This window comes from Cebus imitator, unplaced genomic scaffold (assembly GCF_001604975.1).
Source record: "Cebus imitator isolate Cc_AM_T3 unplaced genomic scaffold, Cebus_imitator-1.0 Scaffold488, whole genome shotgun sequence".
Taxonomy (NCBI): domain Eukaryota; kingdom Metazoa; phylum Chordata; class Mammalia; order Primates; family Cebidae; genus Cebus; species Cebus imitator.
This window is the reverse complement of record NW_016107803.1, coordinates 651,810-677,446: the sequence shown is the minus strand read 5'-3', so window position 1 is coordinate 677,446 and position 25,637 is coordinate 651,810. Positions and strand designations below refer to the sequence as shown.

The following is a 25,637-nucleotide window of genomic DNA, read 5'->3' as shown; positions in this document are numbered from 1 at the left end:
TAGGGTTCTCTGGTGCTGTTTCATTCAGATGGTTATTTCAGGGCTGAACTGAGCTGAATGTCCAGACTGGATCCTTGGTTCTCGAGGTGGGTGCCTAGTGCCACCAGCCTCTCTATCTCTCCACAGGGTGTCTCCCCAGGGCTTCTTCACAAGGCTTGGGTGTCTTCACAGTAGGGCAGTCACAGAGCATGACTTTGGTGGAAGCTGGCTTCTAAGGCAGGAAACAGAGCTGGCCAGACAGTTAAAGACTGTGCACAGACCTGACATAGTGTCCCTTCTGTCACAGTCTGTTGGTCACAACTGCTGTAGGCCCAAGCAAATTAAGCAGGGTGGAGAAAAAGATTCGTCCTTGAATGGGGAGTGTCCAGGATACACTGCAGAAAAGCATGTGGGGTGGGATACATTTTTGTAGCCACCTCTGGAAAGTGTTAAGCTGGTGTCAAAGTAATCATGGTTTTTGCTACTGGACAGGGGAAATGTGGCACATATACGCCATGGAATATTATGCAGCCATCAAAAACGATGAGTTTGTGTCCTTTGCAGGGACATGGATGAACCTGGAAACCATCATTCTCAGCAAACGGACAGAAGAGCAGAAAATCAAACACTGTATGTTCTCACTCATAGGTGGGTGTTGAACAATGAGAACACATGGACACAGGGAGGGGAGCATCACACACTGGGGTCTGTAGGGGGAAATAGGGGAGGGAGAGCGGGGGGTGGGGAGTTGAGGAGAGATAGCATGGGGAGAAATGCCAGATATAGGTGAAGGGGAGGAAGGCAGCAAATCACACTGCCACGTGTGTACCTATGCAACTATCTTGCATGTTCTTCACATGTACCCCAAAACCTAAAATGCAATGAAAAATAAAATAAAATAAAATAAAAGTAATTGCCCATTTGGGGAGTGAGTTGGGTGGATTACCTGAGGTCAGGAGTTTGAGCCTGGCCAACATGGTGAAACCCTGTCTCTACTAAAAATACAAAAAATGGGCTGGGTGTAGTGGTAGGCACCTATAATCCCAGCTACTTGGGAGGCTGAGGCAGGAGAATTGCTTGAACCCAGGAGGCGAAGGTTGCAGTGAGCTGAGATCGTGCTACTGTACTCCAGCCTGGGCAAGAAGAGCAAAACTCCATTTCAACAAAACAAAATAAAAGAAAACAAAAAACAAACAAATCAAAAAACAGTAGTTGCTAAAATTGTGATTACTTTTGAACCAACCTGATTCAATTGGCTAGAGCACCTATGGCATGCTCCCTATGTGCCAGACACAGCGCTACACATCTTGTATACATTAAATCACTTAATTTTCTCAACAACCCTTTGAGATAGTTACTATTTCATTTAATAAAGAAAATGAGGCTCAGAGGAGCTAAGTTCCTAAAATGTCACAGCTCCGTTGGCACATGGTACAACCAATATTTCTGTCGGATTACTACAGAGTGATACTTCTATTGAAGTATTTGTTCTTCCCACCATGGGAGAAATAAACATTTGACTTTATCTCTTGTTTCATGGATTACCTCAACAGAATCCTTTCTGACCTCTCTCAGAAAAAAATCCTCCCCACCCCCACAAAATAATATAGAGAAGAACGGAAGGCAAGAATGAAAAGCCAAGCTGGAGGCAACTGATACCTGGCTATGGTAAGGACTCCTCTCCTCTTACTGTGATCTGATCTCTCTTTACCAGGAATTCTGAAATTTTAGGCATCTAGAGCTCCAGGAATTCCTTTTTTCCCCTTTCCAATGGATACATTTTCTAGGACTTCCTGATATTGGCCCCAAATCATATTAATTCAAAACTTCCAGCAATCATTTTACAATTTTGCTATCAGGTGTACTTGCACTTGACCAAAATTTTCCTGAAGTCAACTTTTCTACCTTCTTATGTCTCATCTGTAGGGGAATGTTGGGTTAATGTAAATTATAGACATGCAAATGACCAATGGTGTGGACTTCATGGGTCAAATAGCAACCATAAATGCTGGACCTTATTACTGATTGCCCTGTATGTTTTTATAATCAAATACTACTCTATTATAAACTGTCATTATGGCTCAGGCTCTCTAAACACTGGTTTAGCTCACAATATTTTCTAGGATGATTGTTTTTCCTTAGTTCCATGTAATTAAACACAGCCTCTTAATATTTGGGCATGGTTATGTTAATTGAATTTGTCAAATTAGTTCATGAGTTGCATTGTTTTCCTGCAGTGGAAGAATATAAAATATGGGATGCCTAGGGGATGAAAGATTGCATAGCTGTAAAATGACTATAGTAACATTGGGAAACATTATACATATGATACATCAAGTTAAAAGCAAAACAGAATGCATAGTTGTACTGGAAAGTCTAAAAAAAAAATCCAATACTGTTTACCATTTTTCAGTGGTTCAATTAGTGGTAGTTTCCTTTAATGTATATATTTTTGTACCTTAAAAGTTCTACAAAGAATACACATTACTTATATGATAACAATAAACTCATGTGTTAAATATATCAGAGCCTTTATTATTCTTTGTGACATTTTCAAAGACCATAATGATGGAAACTTTAACCTGTGGACAGTCAGCAGGAGACTTTGTTCAGCTGGAAGTTTCCCAAGTGGTGCTAAGCTGGTTAAGTCAACTAGTTCTATCAGCAGCTGGTAATCTCGCCAGTAAGAGAGAGAGAAGGCTATCTTAAAATCTTCTATTCCCTCATCACCAACCATCTTTATTGAATCCCAAAGCCAACCACACCTGCTGCTCCTGCTCCTAACGCTGGCCACGTCTGCAACCTCTGGCAAAGTCTCTCTCTGGATCTGAGCTATGTTCCCTCACAGCTTGCAGCTTTTTAATTACCAGCCAACCACGAAGTTGAATCCTACCTATGTGACTTTCATAGCATCAGAGGACAGGCCCGGTTGGCCCAAGAGTTGGATCATAATTACTTCTGGGTAACTAGGAGGGCAGCCATACTGACTACACAGCTGGGTGTAGGACTCTGATCTCAGGGTGCCAAAATTGCTGGTTCTCATTTTCCCTAGATTCAGTGGGATTTGCACTTATTTATTCCAGCAAATCAAAATGAAGGTACCCCTGGTGGTCGAAAGCAGGGGTTGTTCACACATGTCATGAAGGCAAATAATGATCTGGAGTTTACATGGAGTTTTATCATTCATACACACAGAGAGAAGTATCATCTATTGGACATCTCCTGTGTGCCAGACATTGAGTCCTCTCAAGAGGAGCTGATATACATCCCCACCTAGGGATTGAATACATTTTATTGTGCAAGGTTTCAAAGAGAAAATAGGCTTCTAATGAGCAAAACCATCATTCACTCGGGTGATGTATCTGTGATGAGAAATACACAAGCAAGATGTTTTTAATCACTATGTCTTATGACATAACACCACAGATATTGGAGTCAGAAATATGTCAGTTTTACTCCTGAACCTGAATTTGGGAAAGTTGTTCTTATGTGGCAATACAGAAGGCTGTTTTAGTGCTGAGCAGTCAAGAGAGTATGACACAGATCCTCGTGGAAAATGACTAGGACGGTGCCTGGCATGTCAGGGAGGGTCAACAATTTCTGTATTGTTTTCACTCTTTTTCTCAAAGGGAGACACTGAATTCAAGTGAGAAAAATATTGCAGAGATATATCACTATTTTTGACTAAGAAAATGTAAAATGTCAATGATTAACATGGACTTGAAAGTGGCTTTGTTGACATCAATACAAAGAGGAATTTTCTTGCTGTTTTTTAAGTCATAGCCTCAGAAGAGGTCATCTCTTTTTCCAGAAGAGTGTTTGAGAAGATTCTCAATTCTGTCTCACAGAGCTATCGCTAAGGAAATTATAACCATGTGTGTAAGGTGGAATTCTATACCTCTAGGACTCTCTCTACCTCTAAATCTCTACCTCTATTTTATTGCTTTGTTTACCATCAAAATTCTTTCCAAAACAAGCAAATAGGAAATCCATACTCCCTATGCAAGAAAAGAAGTGCTAGGTTATTACTAGATAATTCGAACTCATGTTCCTACATAGTATTAGACAATTAGGGTAGAGTTAGCAAATGTGTGCTACATATACAGTGTTGTCAGCTGGGGAGCACCACAACACTGTCTGCTCTAATACTCCTACAGTATATAGTGTTAAGTTTAATCTTGGTGATAAAACTGCCTCATAAAACTCTATAGGTAACAACTTAAACGTCCAACACCAAGGGCAAGATAAAAGAAACTGCCAGATAAAATACAGGTTTGCCATCCTTGATCCAAATCCCTGGGGCCAGGAATTCAGAATATTGTGGATTTTAGAAAAGTAACAGAGTGCTTGTGCTGTACACTATGTAATATTTCTAGTGAAGACTGGAACAAACCTCTGGTTATTAAACATGCTGATATTTCTGTAATGAAACATGCGATAGATTAATTAGGATGAATGAAGGACTTACATTAGCTTGTTGCATGTCAGGTTCTGTGAAATTCGCTATAAAGACCTTTCAGTATTTCAAAGTCTTTTGACTTTGAAATTATGGAGAAGGGGTGGTAAACCTCATTTAAGTCATAGCTTCAAAACACCATGATTCTAAAGAAAATTTAATCATGTAGGACAATACTCAGAAAAGGAAACATGATTATTAAGTGAATGACTTAAAACAATGTGTTTTAAAAGTAGATTTTCTAAAATTTTAAGATATTACATATAGATATAGAAAAATGAACTAAGACAACTGTAGCAAGTTAGTGCTGGGTGTTAGGATAATTGGTAATTTTTATTTTCTTCTGTGTATTTTTGTGCATTTTCTAAAATTTCCATCAGTACTGGGGATAATTTCACCAATGAACAAAACAAGATTAGTAATTGTTTAAGCCTTATTTCAAAGTGGACACTCTGGAGACCCTTCCTCTCTGATCTATCCCCAATCTGGTATGTACAAGAGTGTCACTGTGTTTCACTCAAATTTCCAAAAGAGCCTGGCTGGCGAAAGAGGCGGAAGCAATCACTTGGGTGACTTTGTCTCTTCCAAAGCACTCAGAGCCACAGCGTCAAGGTTCTTATCAGTCCTGTCCAGAATGATGAAGAGGTTCTGGAAACCAAACCCCAAGATGCCCTTATCCAGCCCCTGTGGTGTAATGAGGCCACTGCTGAGTCTGTCTGCTCTTCTCTAACAGCATCCAGGAATGAGGCTTTCTGCAGTTTAATGCATTGCTAGGGAAGCTGCAACTTTCATTGCACGGAAGTCAATGAAAAATAGCCTGCTAATTTCAGAAGCAATTTAGAATCATATCAACAGAACCTCTTCTTAGTACTTGTGGAGTTTTCTCATCACTCTCTATGTAATACTGAAATAATTCTCTTTACATATGGCTAATGTTCTTTGAGGGCAGAGACTAGATCTTATTCATCTTTATAAATGAGGTGTGTGAAATGTATACTCAATAAATAAATGCTTTTGACTGATACAATCATATACAAATATGTGTGCCTATGCTTGTATTGTGAGACCCCTAAGCCCAATGACACTTAGATATACCCATAGGTTCACATAACTGTGTACATGTATAATATGTATTTCTATATCATCCACTCATTTGTACTTATTAATTTATTCATTGTAAAAGTGCTTAATGAGAGATACTCCTATGATTTAAATGTTTTTGAACCCCTTAAATTCATATGTTGAAAGCTAATCACCAAGGTAATAGTATTAAAAGATGGGGCTTTTGGGGGGTGATTAGGCCAAGAGGGCAAAACTCCCCTGAATTGAGGTTAGTACCCTTATAAAAAAGGTCCCAGATACATTCCTTCCCTTCTTTACCATGTGAAGACACAGCAAAAAAAAAACAGCTATCTATGAACAAGGAAGTAATCTCACCAGACACAAAATCTGCTGGCCCCATGTGTCTGGACTTCCCAGCTTCCAGAACTGTGAGCAATAAAATTCTGTTGTTTCTGAGTTACCTAGTCTGAGCTATTTTGCTATAGCAGCCTGAGAAGACTAAGACAGTAAGGAATTAGTTGTAGTTACAAAGTCTGCTTAGGAGTCCAGGTTATAGAATTGTGAGGCATTATTCCACAAAAGCGGCCGTAGATTACATTCAGTTGAGCATTAACAAATAAAAGACAAGACTGATGTCCAACTATTCTGGTTTCTTTGCTTTGGGGAAGGACATCGAAATTGTTCTTGTTTAAAGCCTCCCTGATGATTCTAATATTCCTTCAGGTTTAAAATCTACTCCCTTGAATTGTCTGGGTTAATAATTTTGACAGAGGAGGTGAGTACTACCTCACAAGCCACAGCAAAACAAAAACCTCTGTGTGTACGGTGATGCGGGGCACACGTTTCCAAAGGACACTCACACCCAGCCCCATGTGTGGCTGCCTTCTCTGAGTCATGCCTTGGCAACTACTGTAGATAAGTTCTCAAGTGTGCTGGGAAGGAAACGGTGCTGGGAACTCCCATTCTAGTTCAGCACTTCTCAGGCTTTAATGTGTCCAGAAATCAACTGAGGATCTTGTAAAAGTATGGATTCCGACTCAGCATGCCTGGGCTAGGCTGTAGCACCTGGGATTCTGCGTTTCTAGCAAGCTCCCTGGTGATACTTTCACTGCTGTCATGCCGTCTGCACTTAGATCAACATCATCTTCCAGCTCAGGACACCCTGCACGGGAAACCTGAAGGTGGAGAATAAAATGTGGAGTGTACTAGGGCATCTTACCTTTCATTTGGAGAGTGCCAGCTTATGCATTTCTCTTTAATGTGTAAGTGTACTGGCAGGGGGGATGGTGCAGGGGGGATTCTAATTTTAATATTTGCTTTTCACTTTGGGACAGGCCAGCAGCAATCCCATGTGGATCGACTGGGTTGAGGCTGCACAAGAGGAAAGAGTAAAGAAGAGACTGGGATTAGGGAAGAAAAAAGATGCCCTGAGCTTTGGGAAAGAATTATTTGTCAAGGCAGGTGCCTAATGTTGACGTGTCAGATAGTCAAGTGTGTAGGCTCCATGTGAACTCATCCTAATGAGAGGAAGCCAATGCTTGTGAAATGGTGATGGTTTGACTGTCCTCTGGTCTACGCATTGCCTGCTTCAAATCTAATGTGACTATAAAGCTGAAAACACAAAGCTTCCCTCTGGAAAGTTTCAATGGAGACCAACTCCCTGGCTAAAAACCAAAGCCACTGAAAGGCCTCATAAAAGGGGAAAACCTCTCCTCTTATGTAAGAGGCCCTTGGCACAGGGTGGAATTATTAAAAGACAGAAGCAGAGACGGAAGGGGTGGGAATCTCAGCTACAAAGCCAGGCAGATGCTCCTGGCAAATATTGCCAGATTTTCAAAGCCATCCCACATTGTCCCCCAAGAGAGGAGAGAGTGTGAAGATATACCTGCTGCCGTGGACTGAATGGTGACCCTACCACACATCCACATCCAAATCCCTGTTGCTTGTGAATGCGACCCTGTTTGGAAAATGTGCAGATGTTGTTAAGGATCTTGATAAGAAATCATTCTGACTATCCAGGTGACCCTTAAATCCAATGACAAATATCTTTATATCAGACAGCCAGAGGGAGATTTGAGGTGAGAAGAAGAAAATATGGCCACAGAGGAGAAGGTCATGTGAAATGGAGGCAGAGAGCGAAGTGATATGGCCACAGGCAAGGAAAGCCAGAAGCCTCTGGGAGCTGGATGAGACCAGGAAGGATTCTTCCCTTGAGACTTTGGGGGAAGAAAGGCCCTGCCGACCTCTTAATTTTGAATTTCTACCTCCTAGAACTGTATGCAAGTAGAGTCCTCCTGTTTTAAGCCACGCATGTGGTGATAATTTGTTAGAGCAGACCAGGACACAAATACATCTGCTGTGCTGGTTAGGCCATAAGCGCAAACCTCCAATTCATCTATCCTACAATGAAACTGCTGTTTGCCACGTTTATCCCCAATGCCAACCTTGAGTCAGAGAGTTCATCCCCTTTGTGGTGCAACCACAGGTTAACCAGCTCACCTGGATTGACATTAGCCCTGACTGCCTTTCTGGTGCTTTCTCCGTTTCCCACTGTGGGGAGAAGAATGGAAGGAGCACTGAACAGGGAGTCAGACAGACTTGAATTCCAGCTCGACCTTCATCTCAATGCTCTGAGCCATCTCAGACAAGTCATCGAGACGAAGAAGCTAATCTTCCAGGGAGCTAGTGATACCTGCTGTATCCCTAGCCACCCAGTCCTGCTGTAAGGATCGAGGAGGAAAAGGTCATAACTCCTGGCAAAGAAGGGATGCTTGATGAGCTTAATTCTTACTTGAGTGAGGAGCCCATCTGTGGACTACATGCCAGGGAGCTCCTGCTATGCTGTTCATGGCAAGAGGAAGAACAGAAGCTCCAGACTTCTCATACCTTGGGCCTGGTTGTGAGTCAGGTCACTCCACCTGGACACCTGTGGGCATCCGTGGGTAGCTGAGATGCCAGGGCTGCCATAGCACCTGCTCTTTCCTCTGTCTTTTGGATCAGAGCCCTCCAGCCAGTGCCCACCTGCGAGATGCAGCCATTGCCTGGTTATCCTGCTCTGTCCCCTAGCTTCCCTCTAGGATCAAGACATCCACCCAGAATCCAGGCTGTCCTCCTCCCCAAGTCAGATTCTGCTTTTCAGAGGGTTAAGTAACTTCTTGCATATCCAGAGGGTTAGGATATCATCATTCTCCAGTATCATACAGATGTAAAATGACTGGGCAAGGGATTTGGTCTGCCTGACTTTGAAACTCACGCTCTTTCTAACACAATCACTCTGCTTTTCACACCACAGAGGAATAACAAAACTACCTTTCTGACTGGCAAAATAAAGCAAATAAATAGATAAGGAGATTAATTTTAAAACTGGTACACCAAACTGCCAATTTCAAGGTTCTTTTTTTCACTGTAAATATTTCTTAAACTTTTGAGTCCTGCTTTTCTTTTTTTTTCTTATATGAAGACATCAAGGATGGCATTTTTTAATTTCAGGCACAAACTTGGGTGTCTCAGACTGACCACACCACTTACTCTGGTTGTCCACAAAGAGAAAGGGACTCCAGGCTTGCTCCAGTGGGAAAAAGTGCACACCCCACTTCTTTTTACTTACTCCCTCACGCCCAGGGATGGAAAGTGACTGGGTGCTCTTCTAGCATCACGGTGCTGGGATATGTCGTCCCTGCACCACCACACACCCATGCTGGGTGAGAACCAGTGCTCTGTCAATAAGAAAATGCAGCTACTGGAAAAAGGAGTTTTCTGAACACCAAAGCACACACTCTCAACCATGGCCTCTCAGGAAGTCCCCTTTCCATGGTGGGCAGAGGGGGCACAGCAGCATCATTTCTTAGTTCATCTTCCAGGAAATATGTCCTGTCTCAGCTAAGAAAAGGGAATTGGGGCTTGCAGTGATGCCATGGTACTTACTGCCTGTTCATAGTTCTTGGCACCCAGCAGATAAGAAGGATCTTCAACTCAGCCTGTGGAAACAAAAGCAAACTCGTTACTGGAACTTCCCCATCATGTTTTAATTCTGGGGAACAAGCCGCCGTTGCTTCTTGTTAAAATCGGATGCAGGTGCTGGTTTAGAGGAAACGACAGGAAGAGAATCAATCCAGGTCAAGAATTGGCTTATTTCTGGAACACTGTGGGGGAGGGGATTTCTTTCTCTGACAGGCTGTGTCCTCTTTCTGTCAGCATTCATCCCATCTGCCCCCAGGAGCTGAGCAACCATAAACTGAGCCTGGTTTTCCCTGGCGTGCAATTGTGTGCTTCCCCTGGGCACCGAGGACACGTTAGCCAGGCTTGGCTGGCTCTGCTCCGAGCCAGAGCCTGCAGGAGAAGGGGTGCTTTTCATTTCCAAGTGTGACTTTACCATGAAATATTTATTGGAAGTCACAATTCTGTATCCCTTTACGTAGAATGCAACATTTTATTTGAGCCTTGTATTCACCCACATAGGAGAGATTATATTATTTACCATATAAATTAGCAGCAGGGATGCTGGGAGTATTCAGTAAGGGCTTCGTATCAATAATCACATATAATCTATTCAAAGACCCTGAGAGGTATAAAGGATATCAGCTGAGGTTCCAGAAAGAAACAGATGACACTGTCAAATTGGGTAATTTGAGTACGGCTTAATAAAGAGAACATTTAAAAGGTGTGGGCAGAGTAGAACGAATGAACAGGAGACAGTGAAGTATCTGGAAGTGGTAACATAAGGGTGCTGTCACATGCCTGGGTTTGGAGGGGCTTGGGGACCAGGTGGCCACTGGGACACAGAGACAGAGCTCTCTTTCTGGGTTGCAGGAAGCGGAGCTGTGGCTTTCAGTTGTGGGACATGCAGGGAGGGAGCTGTGGTGAGTGGAATGAAAATCTCCATCTCATGCTCCTTCTCCCCTGGATCTCCTGATGCTATCTCCCATTAGCTAAACTCAATAGGAAGCCAAGGGCGAGGAGCTATTAATATGGTTTAATATCCATCAAGTTCCCTGGGCTCCCAGCTGGGTGGAGTAGGGTAGACAGTGGGCTTCACAGTTAAGAATGAGATACAGGAAGATTAAATTATGTGACCAAGAACATCCATATGCAATAAGAGCCGAGGTCCAGAGGACCCAGAAATTTCCATTTCCTAACCTGTCAGCATATGGCACCCCACTGCGCCTTAAGCATTTTTAGTATATTCTGCCACCCATCTATCCATTCATTCATTCATTCATCCATTTAGGAAACTACCATTTACTGAAAATTTACTTTGTGCAAATATTGAGCCCAGTGTGATGCAGCCTCTGCCCTTAAGCCACTTCTACAGTTTCTGCATCTCTCCATGATGGCTGTTGTTAACATGTTTTGCAAAAAAAAGATGAATGTAAAACAAAACATAACAAATCCTCACTCTATCTTGAAGAGTCAGCCAAGGTGATCTTCATAGAGAGAATACTTGAGCTGCATCTTACCAGGTAAGTAAGTCCGGGCCTTCTGGGTTCAAAATTAAGGAAGGTGTTCCAAGCAAATGTAACATCATGTGTGAAGGTATGAAGATGTTACAATGCACATTGTGCCAGAGCGGCTTTGCACATTTTGGTGAAACTAGAAGGATCGGTAGCTGGGATGTTGGTAGTGCCTGAGAAAGATCAAGGGAAAGTCCCTGGGATTGAGATGATCAAGGATCACGCTTGCCAGGAGATGGGATTTGAACTTGAACTGTGTGATCTTCAACCCATACTGGCAACCCATACTACAGAACTTGAACTAAGCTCTATGTCCTCCGATACCCTGTGTATTTTCCTCTGCCCTCACCCCCATGCCTCATCCCCTCATCTTATGCTTGTAGGTCAATATTGACAGCAGGGACAGGGGAGGTGGCTGTTAGGCTTTCATTCACAGATGGCCCGGTGTGGACAGTGTGTAGAGTGTCTAGCTCACGGTCTCCTTTGGAAGTCATCTCCATCCTGGTGGTGGGAAAGAGGACTTGAACCTTCATTAGTGTAATATAAAGAAGGCACACCAAATACTGGAAGGTCCCTGGACTGGAAGTTGAAAGACCTCCGTTCAGTTCCAGTGCTGTCATTAACTAGCTGTGTGGCCTTGAAGGACCACTTGGCCTCTCCTAGTTAATAAATAGTAGTATCAGTATCTTTCTTTTACAGCCTGTCTTAAGTGTGAAATAAATTGATGCATATGAAAATGTCTTACAAACTATGAAATGTTATGAAATGCAGATATGCAATTACTTGTACAACAAAGCAATGTTTGCAAGTTGCTTTAACATCAGTCATGTTATATTTGGGTTTGTAGGGTTATTGATGCCAATTTTTGAATATTAATATTTATAGAGATTAAATTACTTGATTACAGTCATACAGGACAAATTCATCCCTTATCTCTTAAGGGCATCTACCACGTGCCCAGGGCGTGGTGGCTTATGCCTGTAATCCCAGCACTTTGGGACGCCAAGGTGGGTGGAGCACAAGGTCAAGGGATCCAGACCAGCCTGGCCAACACGGTAAAACCCCGTCTCTACTAAAAATACGAAATTAGCCAGGTGTGGTGGCACATGTCTGTAATCCTAGCTACTGGGGAGACTGAGGCAGGAGAATCGCTTGAACCCGGGAGTTGGAGGTTGCAGTGAGCCAAGATCGCGCCACTGCACTCCAGCCTGGCAAGAGCAAGAATCCGTCTCAAAAAAAAAAAAAAAAAAAAGAGTACCTGCTGCTGAATGGTAGCTGCTTATACAGCTACTCCATTCTTTTGAATGCATTAAGTAGCATTAACATAGGACAAAATCAACCCGTTTTTATGGAGGGCTCCCTGCATGCCTGGCTTTTGGCCAGTTATCATGTACAGATAAGGGGACCACAGATGCAGGACAGTTCTCTACAAGGCTTATTGCCTCAAATTAGACGTCTGGCAAGGTGGCCAGGGAAACTGCTTTCCAGCCCCAGCCCTACCATGCACCACGTAGCTTTGAGTAAGGCATTGGAGCTCCCTGGGATTTGGTTTCTTCACCTGAAAAATGAGCAGCTTAGGCCAAATAGATCTTTTTCAGCTCAAAGAAATGGAAGTAGTTTCATTAAAAAAATTACAATCCATCAATATTTGGTGACAAAAATGGTTTCAAAAGTTAAAGTATGCCATTATATTTCTTATATTTTATTGTCTTTTCCAATATAGCTCTGTGCAGAGCCAAATTGCAGAAGATTCTGATAAATTGCTAATACATAGGATAGCAGGGATGGAAACTGGAGGGATCAGGGAGAAATCCTTAATTTTTGCCTTATATAAATTTCTGTATATTATTTGATCGTTAACATCAGTGCTTATTAGACTTGTATCTTAAACTTTGAATAAAAGCTAAAAATATTTTATTAGTAGCTTTTGAGAGATGCAATTTATTGTATTAGAAGAGTTTAAAAATATAGAGAGAACCCAAATTCTTCCATCATTTTAAAGAGCAGAATTTGAGACCAGCTGCAGTGGCTCATGCCTGTAATCCCAGCACTTTGGGAGGCCAAGGCAGGTGGATCACCTGAGATCAGGAGTTTGAGACCAGCCTGGCCAATATGGTGAAACCCCATCTCTACTAAACATACAAAAAATTAGTCGGATGTGGTGGTGGGTGCCTGTAATCCCAGCTACTCGGGAGGCTGAGTAGGACAATTCCTGGATCCAGGCGGAGGCTGCAGTGAGCTGAAATCGTGCCACTTCATGCCAGCCTGGGCAACAAGAACGAAGCTCCATCTCAAAATAAAAAAAAAAAAAAGCAGAATTTGAGGTCTCAGCAACCCACACCAGAGACTGAGCTAGCCACACAGTGTCATCAGCAAGACAAGAGAGGCCTTCTACAGGGCAAAGAGCTGTGCTCTACTCAGAATGGCTGACACACTGACAGCACCACACTCTGATCTGATCTTAGTCATTGTGTAAAGGATGTGGTGAATCAGTCAGAAAGAGTCTTAGGTTCACCAGCTTTATGAAGGTAATACGTTATACACAATACAGGCCCTTCCCTTCCTGATGTGTGCATTTTCAAAGACAAGGGAATGAACATAGATCACCTGTTATACATCCCCCCATCTCCCCAACTCAGTAACCTCACACACTCTGTATTATCATCCTCATTTTATACAAAACCAAACTGAAATTCACAAAAGTTAAGTACTTGGCTCTACCTGGCTGAATACAGCCAGCTAGCATTTGAAGCCCACTGATCCTGATATGTTTTAGTTATAAAGGAAATAAGGTATAATCATGGTCCATTTCTAAGACAAAGTGTCTTGAATAGGCTTAGGTCAGCAAACTACAAAAGAAATAGCTTTTCTTCCAACGTAGTTGCCCTCACCTGAACCAAAGAATTTTAGTCAAAGATAATAATTTACTAGTATGCAATAGGTCACTTTGTCTATTCTTACCAGCCTGCCCAGTTACTTAGGTCATAAGTGAAATACTTAAAGAGCCCCTGAGCTAACTAGGATCGCAGTGCACTGTGGGGGGCTACAAAGTGCAGCAAGACAACCCTAAAAAAAGAACACCTAAAGCCATTGCCTAACAATAAGTAGGCGACGTCACGGAAGATGGTAACCTCATAGTACTCATCCTATGAGGAAACTGGGGAGGGACCTGGGCACTATCGGATAAATTGCTTGTTGAGACTGTGCTGGGTGTGAGTGCATGCTAAATACAGGATGTTGCAACACTGCCATTAAAAGTCTCGCGTCTGCCCTTCTCCGGATCTCGGAGTCCATTCTTTGGGTTTGGACAGGTGAATTTGTTTCTCACAGTTATGCTTTGGGACAACCATTTAACCATTCTGAACCTCCACATGCTTATCTGTAAAATGGGGGTAACACAACAGCTACCTTTTAGCACTCTTATGAGGATTACATGAAAAAATACTATATCTAAGATACGGCTAAATAGTGATTATATGAACCTGAACTTGAAGATTAATTAAATGCCGTATATCACTTTAAGTGACTTAAAGTGGCCCTGGATTTAGTTAGAAATGAAAGATGCTTGCCTGCTGCTAATACCCACTGATGGAGTCATAGAATCTTCTATCTGCCTGAGCTTTGGAATTACCTGGAAACCTTACAATATATAATGTCCCAAAAAGTTTGATTCAGTTGTACTAGGGAGAAGCCCAGGTATGGACATTGTCTAAATGTCCCAGGTATTTTAACAGGCAGGGAGGCAGAAGAGAGTGGGCATGAGTGTCATCCATTCCCTTCTCCATTTGCCCAGCACCACACTCTGGCAGCACCATGCACTGAACACACCTACGTTTTCTCATTCTCAGGGAAAGCACCAAATAATCACATGCTCATCCACCTTGCTTTCCAAACGCATCTTAAATAGACATTTAGGAAATGGTACTGCTTGCAAATAATCCTCTATATAGTTAGAGTTATTTTGGAGTCAATTTTTAGTGAAAAATTAAAAAAAAAGAACAACCTACCACATCCAAGCATTTAACAATTTGATCATGGAAAAGGTTTCTAATCATGTCAAGCATCAATTTCTCTATCAGGTCTTATTTATAGGCAGTGAGGAAGTAAAGTCCAGATTCTTGCAGTTGTACAGGGTAGAGTTTACTACTGTATCTGCAACTATTTATGAGGCTTTACTATGTCCCTGTCACATCACAGATACTAGGAATTACAGAGCACACGGCATGGTATCTGCCATCACTGTGTTTATCTATTTTCTCCATAGTGCTATAGTGATTGTAATGGAGTGACATTAAATATGGACCTGTAAAAAAATAGAAGAATATAAGGTGTTATGGGAGCACAGAGAAAAATAAGCCCCAGAGGGATCTACATAGCTTCCCATCGAACAGTCTCTTACCCAGCTTTGCCACAACTCTCCTTAGCAGTAATCCCAACCCCCATGTGGACCATGATAATGGAAGGGGAGGCAGGATCCCCAGCCTGTGGCTCTGGAGGCTCTGGAGCCCCAGCTTTCCAGGTCTTTCTTCAAGGGGCTTATTTTAAGATCTGACCCAGATCAAAGAGTGTATGGCCTCTTCTTGCCTTGATCAGGAGACCTTGAGAAGCTGGAATGCCCCAGAAACGGAGCACATCTCATGGTGTTTGTGCATTCACTTTCTATAGTAATTGAGGCATTTATTTCAGTTTCTCTTCCTGGTTAGGCTCAGAAATAAAGGCCATGCATAGCTCTCTCTGTCAAACAGAAGTGACACTGGGGTGTCATCCGTAGTTCTGCTTGTGGAATCTAGAGTCTCAGCAGGGCACTTGGCATCGGTGATATTAATAGGTCCACAGTCGACTCTGCCATGGGGAAGCTGAAAGAAGCTCTGAAGGTCTCAAGAGAAGACCACACCCTACCTTCAGGGACTCACCATCAGGGATGGACCAGGCAGAAAGAAAGGTGTTGGGTGGAGCAGTGTGGAGGTGCAAAGGAGCCCAGGGTCCTCCGGGAGTCCACAAGGAGAGGCTGCCTGTTTTCATGATGCCAGTTTACTTCTCCAACAAGGAAAAACACCACTGTACTAAGTGCTAGATGCCAATGCAAATCTAATTGCAAATGCCAACATGGGCAATAAAATCGCCTGAGCGTATATCGGGCCCTAAAGCCTAGGCAAAAGAGCCAGAATATGCTCGTAATTAATTTACTTTGGGTTGAATCGCTGTGCTTTCATTTTGTTAATACAGTTCCCATATACTTTATAAACCCTGATCTGGAACCCTTTGGGGAACCAAAATGAACCCCAGTTTGAGAAGTGGTATGTGTTGTCTCCCTACAGGGCTCACTGTACTCTCTTCCAGGTATAAAGGGGACCATGTCAAAGAGAGGTGCAGAGGGTGGCTCATATCCTGAGTAGAAAGACCCCTGTCTCAACCATCTATTGGGATCAAACAGTGTTACAGCTTTGGAGCTGATGGTCTCAATGATTATATTTGATTAACTCATTAAGTAATTTGTGGTTTGAAAAATGTTTTGTAAAGATAATGGATTTGATTTCATTGTTCAGCTGCCACTTAGGAGTGAGAACATGTGAGTGTTTGGTTTTCTGTCCCAGTGTTAGTTTGCTGAGAATGATGGCCTCTAGCTCCATCCATACCCATGTCTGTGTCCACGAGAACACATGGGCAGAAGGAGGGGAACATCATACATTGGATACTGTTGTGGGGAGGGGGCAAAGGAAGGGAGAGCATTAGGACAAATACCTAATGCACGCGCTTAAAACCTGGATGATGGGTTGATGGATGCAGTAAACCACCATGGCACATGTATACCTATGTAACAAACCTGTATGTTCCGCATGTGAATCCTAGAACTTAAAGTATATATATATATATATATATATATATATATATATATATATATATGAGGTAATAGATTTGAGGGTTAAAAAAGCACACCTATATTTTAGAAAACTAAAATAAAGAAAATAGCATTCTGCAGATGAAAGTATCCATAAGATTTCTGAAGAAAATACATTCGATTTGGGAATTAAAACCCTGATGGCTGCTTCTGAGCTCAAAACCCACCTGGGGTCTCAGTGAATGTGTTAGGAGGCACAGCCTTGTTTTATAAATAGGCTGGATTTTGATGTGTGTCTTAATCCAAAAATAATGAATACCCTTATGGTATCACAAGCAGTTTAAACAATTGGAAATGCGTAATGCAACAAATCGCATTTCCCTGTTATCCTTGAGAACTCTTGCTATCCGCTGGGAATTCACCAGTACTACCAAACTGAGCTTGCAAAGAGACATTTATCATAAATAATGCTGCTGCATTTCACCTGACCCAAAATTAATATTTCATGAAGAAAAAAATTCTTTTAGGGTAAAGAAATTATTTTGCTCCCAAACATTACTTACTTATTCCTAGAAGATAATGCTTATAAAAATACTGGCCCCTGTTTATTTTAAAGCTTAGGAAACATCATTCTAATAATAGCCACAATATACCTTCTAGATATAGGAAATGACCAAAAGCAAACTGTGAATGGCTAAAGAAACGCTTTGAATGAATCAGGAAGGTAGGAGGTAGCTGTGCAGTTAAATCTGGGTCAAGGCTGGAGAATAAGGTCTATATTAAGGCTGAAGGCTTTTTTTTCTCATCAAAACAGGAAAAAAGGAAAATAATATAAAACCCAAACAATACACATCTGACTTTTTCTACACAATCACATCACACATATCCAAAATGGTAAATGTCTTTTGGAATTGAGAAAGAGAGCAATTTGTGTATATTTGGAGAAGAGAACCAGTAGAGAGAGAGAGAGAGAGAGAGAGAGAGAGAGAGAGAGAGAGAGAGAGTGTGTGTGTGTGTGTGTTTCTATGTGTGTCTGTGTTTGCCCACACAGGTAGGAGCTTTGAGTAAACATGTTGCAATCAAGATTTCTCAGATGCAGGTTATATTCATTTGGTTACAATTCAGAGTTATATGTATTTTCTTTAATTTTCATATCGAAAATGAGAAAGTTACATTTTAGAGATGCTCATACTTAGAGGAAAATATATGCTGATTGGATTTCTAATTCTATACCCTGGTCAGGTCAATCAGCTAAATTTAATTAAATATAACATTTAATTTTATTGGATTTCCATTGAGTGGAGGCATTTGAAGTCAAAGGGGTGGTTATTATAAATTTCTTTTTTTTTGAGGGGTAAGGGAAACTGCTTTCCTAGTTTTTCTGCTATTATGTATGGCATATTTTTATGAAATTTTACAACTGTCTTGGTAATGAACAACTTCCTTTAAGTATCTCAAGGCAGTGTGACTATGCATTCATTTTTTTATTTTAAATGATTTTGAAAACACTGTTAATGAACCGATACAATCTATAGTTTCTGAATTTATTAATCCTGTTGAGTTTTCTTTTAAAAAACCATTCGTTTTTTCTCTTGAGCTGTCTGATTCTGCAGAAAGAGTATTCTTCTTCAGTGGTAAGATTCTTTCTCTCTCCTCTTATTCCATTTTGTGGTGAATAGACTCTTTCATTATCCCTTTTCTTGTTCATTTAGCTTTCTTATATTCCTTTCCTCCCTGTGTCCTTTATTTTTCTCCCTTCTCCTCCTCCTCCTCTTTTCCTTGGATCTTGCCTCTCTCTGCTCTTATTATTAAAGTGATTTTTCTGTTCATGTAAAGTGAGACTAGAAAAATAGTCTCCAAGTTTGCCAAAATCCTAACAGATATTATATTTTATTATTTTTAAGTTTACCTCTGTCTTGCCCCTATTTTTCTTTTTCTTTTTTTTTTTTTTTTTTTTTTTTTTTTTTGGCTTTCATAAATGATGGCAGAACCACACTGACAAGGGGCAGGTACTTCCAGCCCTGGATTAAATCAGAACATACCCAACTGTGGTGGTTCTTCCACTGATTGATTAATGCATTGAGGTGGTACTGAAAACAAATTTTAGAGAAAAAAAAGTATAAGAAAATAAACTAAGGCTTAGGGATTGCTATTTATTTACCACAATTTACAGGCTGGTCCTTGGGTGAAGATGGGGTGAAGATAGATCCAGTGAACCCCACCATCCCCATGGGCATCTAAAAGCCAATGGCAAAAACACTGCAATTTTTTAAACAGTCATTTATTAAGCACCTGCTGTATGCTGGTGATTTTCTGAGGAGCTGTTTCATGATCAGGAGAGCCTGAAAAAATTTTCAGGGAAATTTAAAATCCAAAAGAGGAACACAAAAGCCCAGGTCGTCTAATCAAGACTGGAAAAAAGTAATACAATTTATAATGATGGTAATATGGTTTAGCTCTCTAGTCCCACCTACATCTCATCTCAATTAGTAATCCCTAGGTGCTGAGGGAGCGAGGGAGGTGGAGGTGATTGGAAAATGGTGGGGGGGTCACCCATGATTTCTCGTGATAGTGAGTGAGTTCTCAGGAGGTTTGATGGTTTTATAAGGCAGTTTTCCCTGCTCTCGCTCACTCCTCTCTCTTTTTCTGACTTGGGAAGAAGGTGCCTACTTCCCCTTCTGCCATGACTGTAAGTTTCCTGAGGCTTTTCCAGCCCTGCAGAACTGTGAGTCAATTAAACCTCTTTCCTTTATAAGGTACTCAATCTCAGGGAAGTTCTTTACAGCAGATTGAAAATGGACTAATACAAGTAGTAATAATAATAATAATACCATTTACTGCTTACAAGAACTGTATGTAGGGCATTTTGTTTAATTTAGTTGCCGTTATACAGCAACTATCCAAATGACCTAGATTTTTCAGTATTGAACAATCCTGTCATTCTGTGCAGGAGACCTTTCCTGAGTCAAGCCAGTCCATTGAACAAATGCACAGTGTGAATCCAGATGAGATCATCATTTCATCTGTAACTTCAAGTACATTTAGAACCTAACTCCTGAATTAAACTTCCCCTTGCATAATTAGCTATTTCTTTTTTCTTTTCTTTTATTCAGGATCACTTATCTAGCAAGATGGGAGTCAAGTCTTTCAGCCCAGTTGTGCAGAATTATACAGCGAATTCTGCAACTTGAGTCTTAGTTTCTCTAATCTGAAAGATGAAGCTACGAGAGTGCTCATCCTTTTTTGCTCACAGGATTACTTTGAAGACCAAATGAGATGATGAAAGTGAAAGCACTTTGTAAAGTATAAACTGCTATGCAAGTATAGTTTCTCAGATAATTACTGAATAATTTCTATGTATCAGTGCCATGAAGGACTCTGAAAATTTAAGATTGGCTAGGAGGATATTCCAAAAGAATTTCTATCATTTTTCATTAAATCTTAACATTTTCAGAGGATTAGTACATTTGAGGAATTGTGAGACACCACCAAGGCTTTGATAGATGAACGATAAAAAATAAATAAGAATATGATAAATTAGCTTTCTGTAGAAATCACCTTAAAATAGGACTTCCTCAGGTCAAATTTCCTAAAAGAGGACAAAAGGCCAAGAATCTAAGGAAGGTTTGTTTAAATATAAAATAAACTCACGATAAGAATGCTAAAAATGATGATAATAGCCAATACCGTTTACTTTGTCCCTAACAATTGCCAAACACCATGATATGCATGTTTATGTACTAAATCTCATTTCTCACCACAAATTCAAGAAGTAGATATTTTTATTCCATTTTATAAAGGATAAACAGAGGTTCTGAGAAGTTAAATAACCATATTGCCAGGAAGTAACTGATTTCAAACCCAGGCTATCCATGTCTCAACAACTGGATGGCATGGTGCAGTGAAAAGAGCATGTAGAGAACCAAGAGTTTGGGATGGGGACAGTGTGGAGGTGTCCTGTGTAAAACGCCCAGACAGATAAAGTTGATTGGGAGGTTCTCTAGGCTTGCTCATGAGTGAGGACATCCTGGTATATAAATATTTGTAGGTAGCCATGGGGCAGACTGGTTTTCCAGGTGCCTACCAAGGCATCAGACCACCTACAGCTTAGCAAATCCAGCTATTGAAATGACACAGCTCTGACTTTGTGCTCACCAAGCTACTTACTATCCAATAGCAAGTTAGTTTCCTGTGTACATTTGTCTTCTGGGAGGGAACATGCCAATCATCTGAACTTATAATTTGAGTACACTTGAACAAAATCACCAAAGATGGATGCATACGCCAGCATGCCAGAGTGGACTGACCTCCTGAGCTCCACAAACTCTGTGTGGCTTGGATACAATTAGCCTTCTGGATCTGCAAAACTGATGGTGAAATGTGATTCCTTAGGCACTCCACAAAAATTCAGGCTTCTCAGAGTTTGGACATGGGCTATTAGCCCTCATCTTTATCTTAAACTAAATTGAACAGAGAACCTGTCATAGTTAAAGATTATGACCCAAACCCATGGATATTAAGATACTAAATTTTCATGCTGCATCTGGACTTTTTGGCTTATCTTAGTTCACATGACAAACCACAGTACCACTTAAACACAATGGGATTTTGATTCTCATGCATAAGTGTTTAGGAAGCAGTGTTTCAATTAGTATCACCCGTGAAATTTAAAAGAAACAACTTCCCAGCTACTCAGGAGGCTGAGGCAGGAGAATTGCCTGAACCCAGGAGGCGGAGGTTGCGGTGAGCCGAGATCGCGCCATTGCACTCCAGCCTGGGTAACAAGAGCAAAACTCCGTCTCAAAAAAAAAAAAAAAAGAAACAACTAAAATACATATTTGGCTAATGCTTGTGGTGTATCTGGGAGTTCCTAAAATGCCATTGACTAGTTTGGAAGACAGTGATGCTCTGCCCATGACCCTGGGCACACAAGCAGGACACTGATTACGCACCATGCAGAGAGCAGGAGCTCCGGGCCCAGGTGGACCTGGGCCTCATTTATGGCATATCTTGTTGTTCATTGCATGAAACAGACAATGTGTGGAGCCTGCCTGAACTTCAGAATCGGGTTTTGTAATGTAAGAATTAAGTACACCTTCTAAAAAATGAGAAATGATGAGCGTTTCTTGTCTAAAAACACTTAAATGGTAACCTATACGTCACTGGTCTTTGGAAGACATTATTAAAATTAAGCAGAATAATCACAATAATTATTCCCAAATATTCTGCCCACAAGAGTAACAAACAATAAATAATAAACACAGAAAGCAGTCCTATAATAACTCCTTTTTTACAATTCTGGTTTGGTGTGTGTGTGTGTGGTTATTTTATCTTTATTGCTGATATTTAACCTGAAGCTCCTCAGTTTTGTTGGTAAAATCAGCGAATGTTTGGTTTAATATGTTAAAAATCATAAATAATTATATTCAAGTATTTATCTTTCTGGTTAATAATTTAGCCCCTTTGAACATTTTATCTCTCTCTCTTTGTCATGCTGGGGCGTTAGGTACAGCCTGGAAACTCTGCAGAACTAAAGTCTTGGCAGATGTTGTCAGTAGCTTGTGATAGTGGATATAACTGCTTCATGTATTAGGATCCAGAAAAGGATGCTTCTAGATCTCTATTCTTCATGTGACTATGGGCATAACACCACACAGCCACCATTTATCCAGTTCCTGGCTGTCTCTTCTTTGTCAGACACTGTGTGCACATTTGCTCTCACTCTTACAGCAACACACAAAATGTATTCTTTCACCCAGTTTCAAATTACACAACACCAACAATAGCCAACTGAATATATCTGAGTGGTTAAGCTACTTAGATAAAGAAAAACACTGAAGTCACACACTAGATTCATATCCATTTTTGATGATCGCAAAGCCCAGTTTCTTTCCATTTCACCATGTTTTCTATCATCATCTTTTCTAAGCTTCAGTTTCATCTTTTAAATGCTCTAATGTGTGCTCTGCCTACTTCATTAAATTGTTAAGATCATTCAAGAAGAAAATATGTATTCATAGACCTAAATTACAGAAGTCTACACAACTATAGAATATTACTATTTTCTAATGAGATTAAAATACAATATGTGTAAACATATGTGTATTAATCAATTCCACGGTAATTGTGGGTATATTTTATGAAAACAAATCAGAGCCAATTTGGAGTGAGGAAAGGAAAGCAATGGAGAAAGAAGGCAACACTTATTAAATAACTACTAAATGTTAAGAATATGCCATATTTCATGTAATATAAATGTTATATTATTGAGGCTAAATAATTGTCAATACAGGTTTTATATGATCTTACTCTATTAAAAAGATGCAGGAATTGAGGATCAGATATGAAGCAACATTCCTGGTACAAGTGACAGAGTCACGATCCTCACCATTTTGGTCAAGTGTCAAATCCTACAGTCTTTCTAAGACAGCACCTGACTTGTGGCAAAGTGAGCAAGAAACAGAAGCCCCTGGTGTTCAGGCCAGAGCCGGCTAAATGGTACAGAAAATTATAAGCATTGGCTTTCAAATGGTCTTGCCTATAGGGTCATCTGAGAGGGCTGGTTGGAAATAAGAAATAAATACTACCATTTAGATGGTCGGTGTCAGAGACCATCCAGGAATGAGTTTAAGGATGAGCTCTGTGAAACTGCAGATCAACACTGTTCACCATTCCGATCAGTCAGTAAGGAAATTCAGTTTCCTTTTGAATTCTGTTACTGACATTAGTGACCAGACAACATTGCACATATTACTTAGATAACTCAAGTTCTTCACCTGTAAACTGGGGAAAGTAATAGCCAACTTTCTAGGCCAGCAGGAGCTAGAGGTAAGTAAATGCCATTTACCTTTCCTGCTTCTCTAGGGCATATTGTATCTTAAACTTCTCAGAGGATTTCTGAAGCACTGTCATTTCTCTGGTAGGCCTTCAATTAACTAGGTCTACCATTGTCTTCTTGAAATTTGCAATGATTATTCCTGGTGGGTTGAGAGGTCCCTGGAAATCCAAAGAACAACACTTCTGAGATGCTGTGCCACAACATAGATGAAGAGAGACAGCCAGAAAAATAGCCAGGTAGGTAACAGACAAGTAACTCTGGCAATAGATTAAGCCAGATGAGTAACACTGTAAACTAATAAAAAGAGTATTGATAAAAAGTTTAGACATATCAACACCTTTTAAAATCAAAATATCTGTCTTTTGACGATAGTTATTTTCTTTTCTGTCTCACTCCAGTTTGCTTTATCCAAGAAAAACCAGGAAGAGACGACTCCTGGCTCTTTTCAAGAGTAAGGATTTAACCCCAACTTTAACCTCACTTTTGAGCTCCTTACTCGTGTGAGTGGAAAAATGCCTGCGTGATTCCAAAGTCTAAGTCTCCTCTACACCAAAGCAGAAAGAAAATCGTATTACTTCAGAAAATGTTAAAAATATATTTCCACAGGGCTCCAGGAGTTAACCTCTACTTTGAATGACCTACTTTGAATGGAGGCTTCCTTTCTAGGGGGCTTTCTTAATGAAGATCAGCCAGGAAAGCCAGCCATGGGGCCTGGTCTTTAGATTTCAGTTGCAAACAGTCAGGGAGTCCAAGCTCCAGGAAGAGAAGATTGAAAACATTTAGTCTTTCAATTTCCTATGGGTAGGTATCTTGATTCCTTCTCCCAAAGAATGAAAGAATCTTTAACAATTGAGTAAAGGGCTTTCTTCTTGCTCCTTTGATGCTATAGAGAAGGCCCAGACTTCCATGTTAGAAACACATTTTGGCTTGGTGCTCAGGTCTTTCCTATGATCATTTGTAATGAGATGACCATGAAATGCCCACTCAGACAAGCTGGCCTAACGAGTTTACCTGAACAGCGTGGAAGGCACCAAGGGCGCTGGGCTGAGGCGACCGTCTCCTGTGAGGGGGGAGGCAATGCAGAGACCTCGGGGGTGCTGGAAATTAGTAAGGCTGTGAGTTGAATTGTTCTCAATGCTGAGCAGTGCCCTTCAGCAGAAAACCTCCTGATAGGTCCCTTTTAGATTTGGTTTCCTGTGACATGCAGCCACAGACCTAAGAGTTCTGACCCAAAGGCCGGCAGGACTTCCTCTTCTTAGGTTGGAGTGCAATAAATGAAGCTTTCAGAGGCTAAAATTTTCCAACCCTAGTACCTGTTTCCTCTTCTGGGGACTTGACATTCTAGTTTTATGTAAATTGATGCTGAATTTCATAACAAACTCCAACATTATTTACGATAAATTCAAAGGTAGAGGTTTATATTTCCTTGGGTAAATAACTCTGGTTTTGGCTTAACATACACCACAAGGAAAACAGTAAAATAAGCACTCAATGAATGCTAATTACGAGTCAGTCACATTGCTAAGCAACTTGCCAGCATTATCCCCCTTAATCTTACTAATAACCATGTAGGGAACATACTTTAAACCCAATTTTATAATTGTGAACACTGAAGACTAAGGATACTGGAGTAATTTAACCACTTTATCAATTAGCTTTTGCTGCATCAGGGGCTTAAAGTGGTAACCATTTTATTTAGTTCATGATTGTGTGTGTGTCACTTGCTCATTTCTTTCGGTCTGGACCTATATTAATTTTCTAGGGTTTTCATAAAAAAGTCCTGAGCACTGAATAGCTAACAAAACATAGGTTCAAACTGTATTGTCTCACAGTTCTGGCCTCTGGAAGTCTGAGATCAAGGTGTCAGCAGGGTCGGTTCCTCCTGAGGGCTGTAAGGCAGGATCTGTTCCAGGCCTTTATCCGTGGCTTGTGGGTATCTTTGCATCCTTGCTTTTGTGTTTACGTGGCATTCCTTCTGTGTCTGTCCAAATTTCCCCTTCTTAATCAGGACAG

The 25,637-nt window shown here is 40.9% G+C and overlaps 1 protein-coding gene across 1 annotated transcript in view; it reads right to left on the bottom strand.

Annotated features, from left to right (window-relative positions):
- CLNK (cytokine dependent hematopoietic cell linker) overlaps positions 1-24,835 on the bottom strand; it is a 199,158-nt gene extending 174,323 nt beyond the window's left edge. The window contains exons 1-2 of the mRNA XM_017513218.2: positions 24,636-24,835; positions 9,422-9,474 (exon numbers count right to left, since the gene is read on the bottom strand). Coding sequence (XP_017368707.1) covers positions 9,422-9,432 — 11 coding nt within the window. The 5' untranslated portion in view covers positions 9,433-9,474; positions 24,636-24,835. The remainder of the gene's footprint in view (positions 1-9,421; positions 9,475-24,635) is intronic.
- Positions 24,836-25,637: the final 802 nt, after the last annotated feature.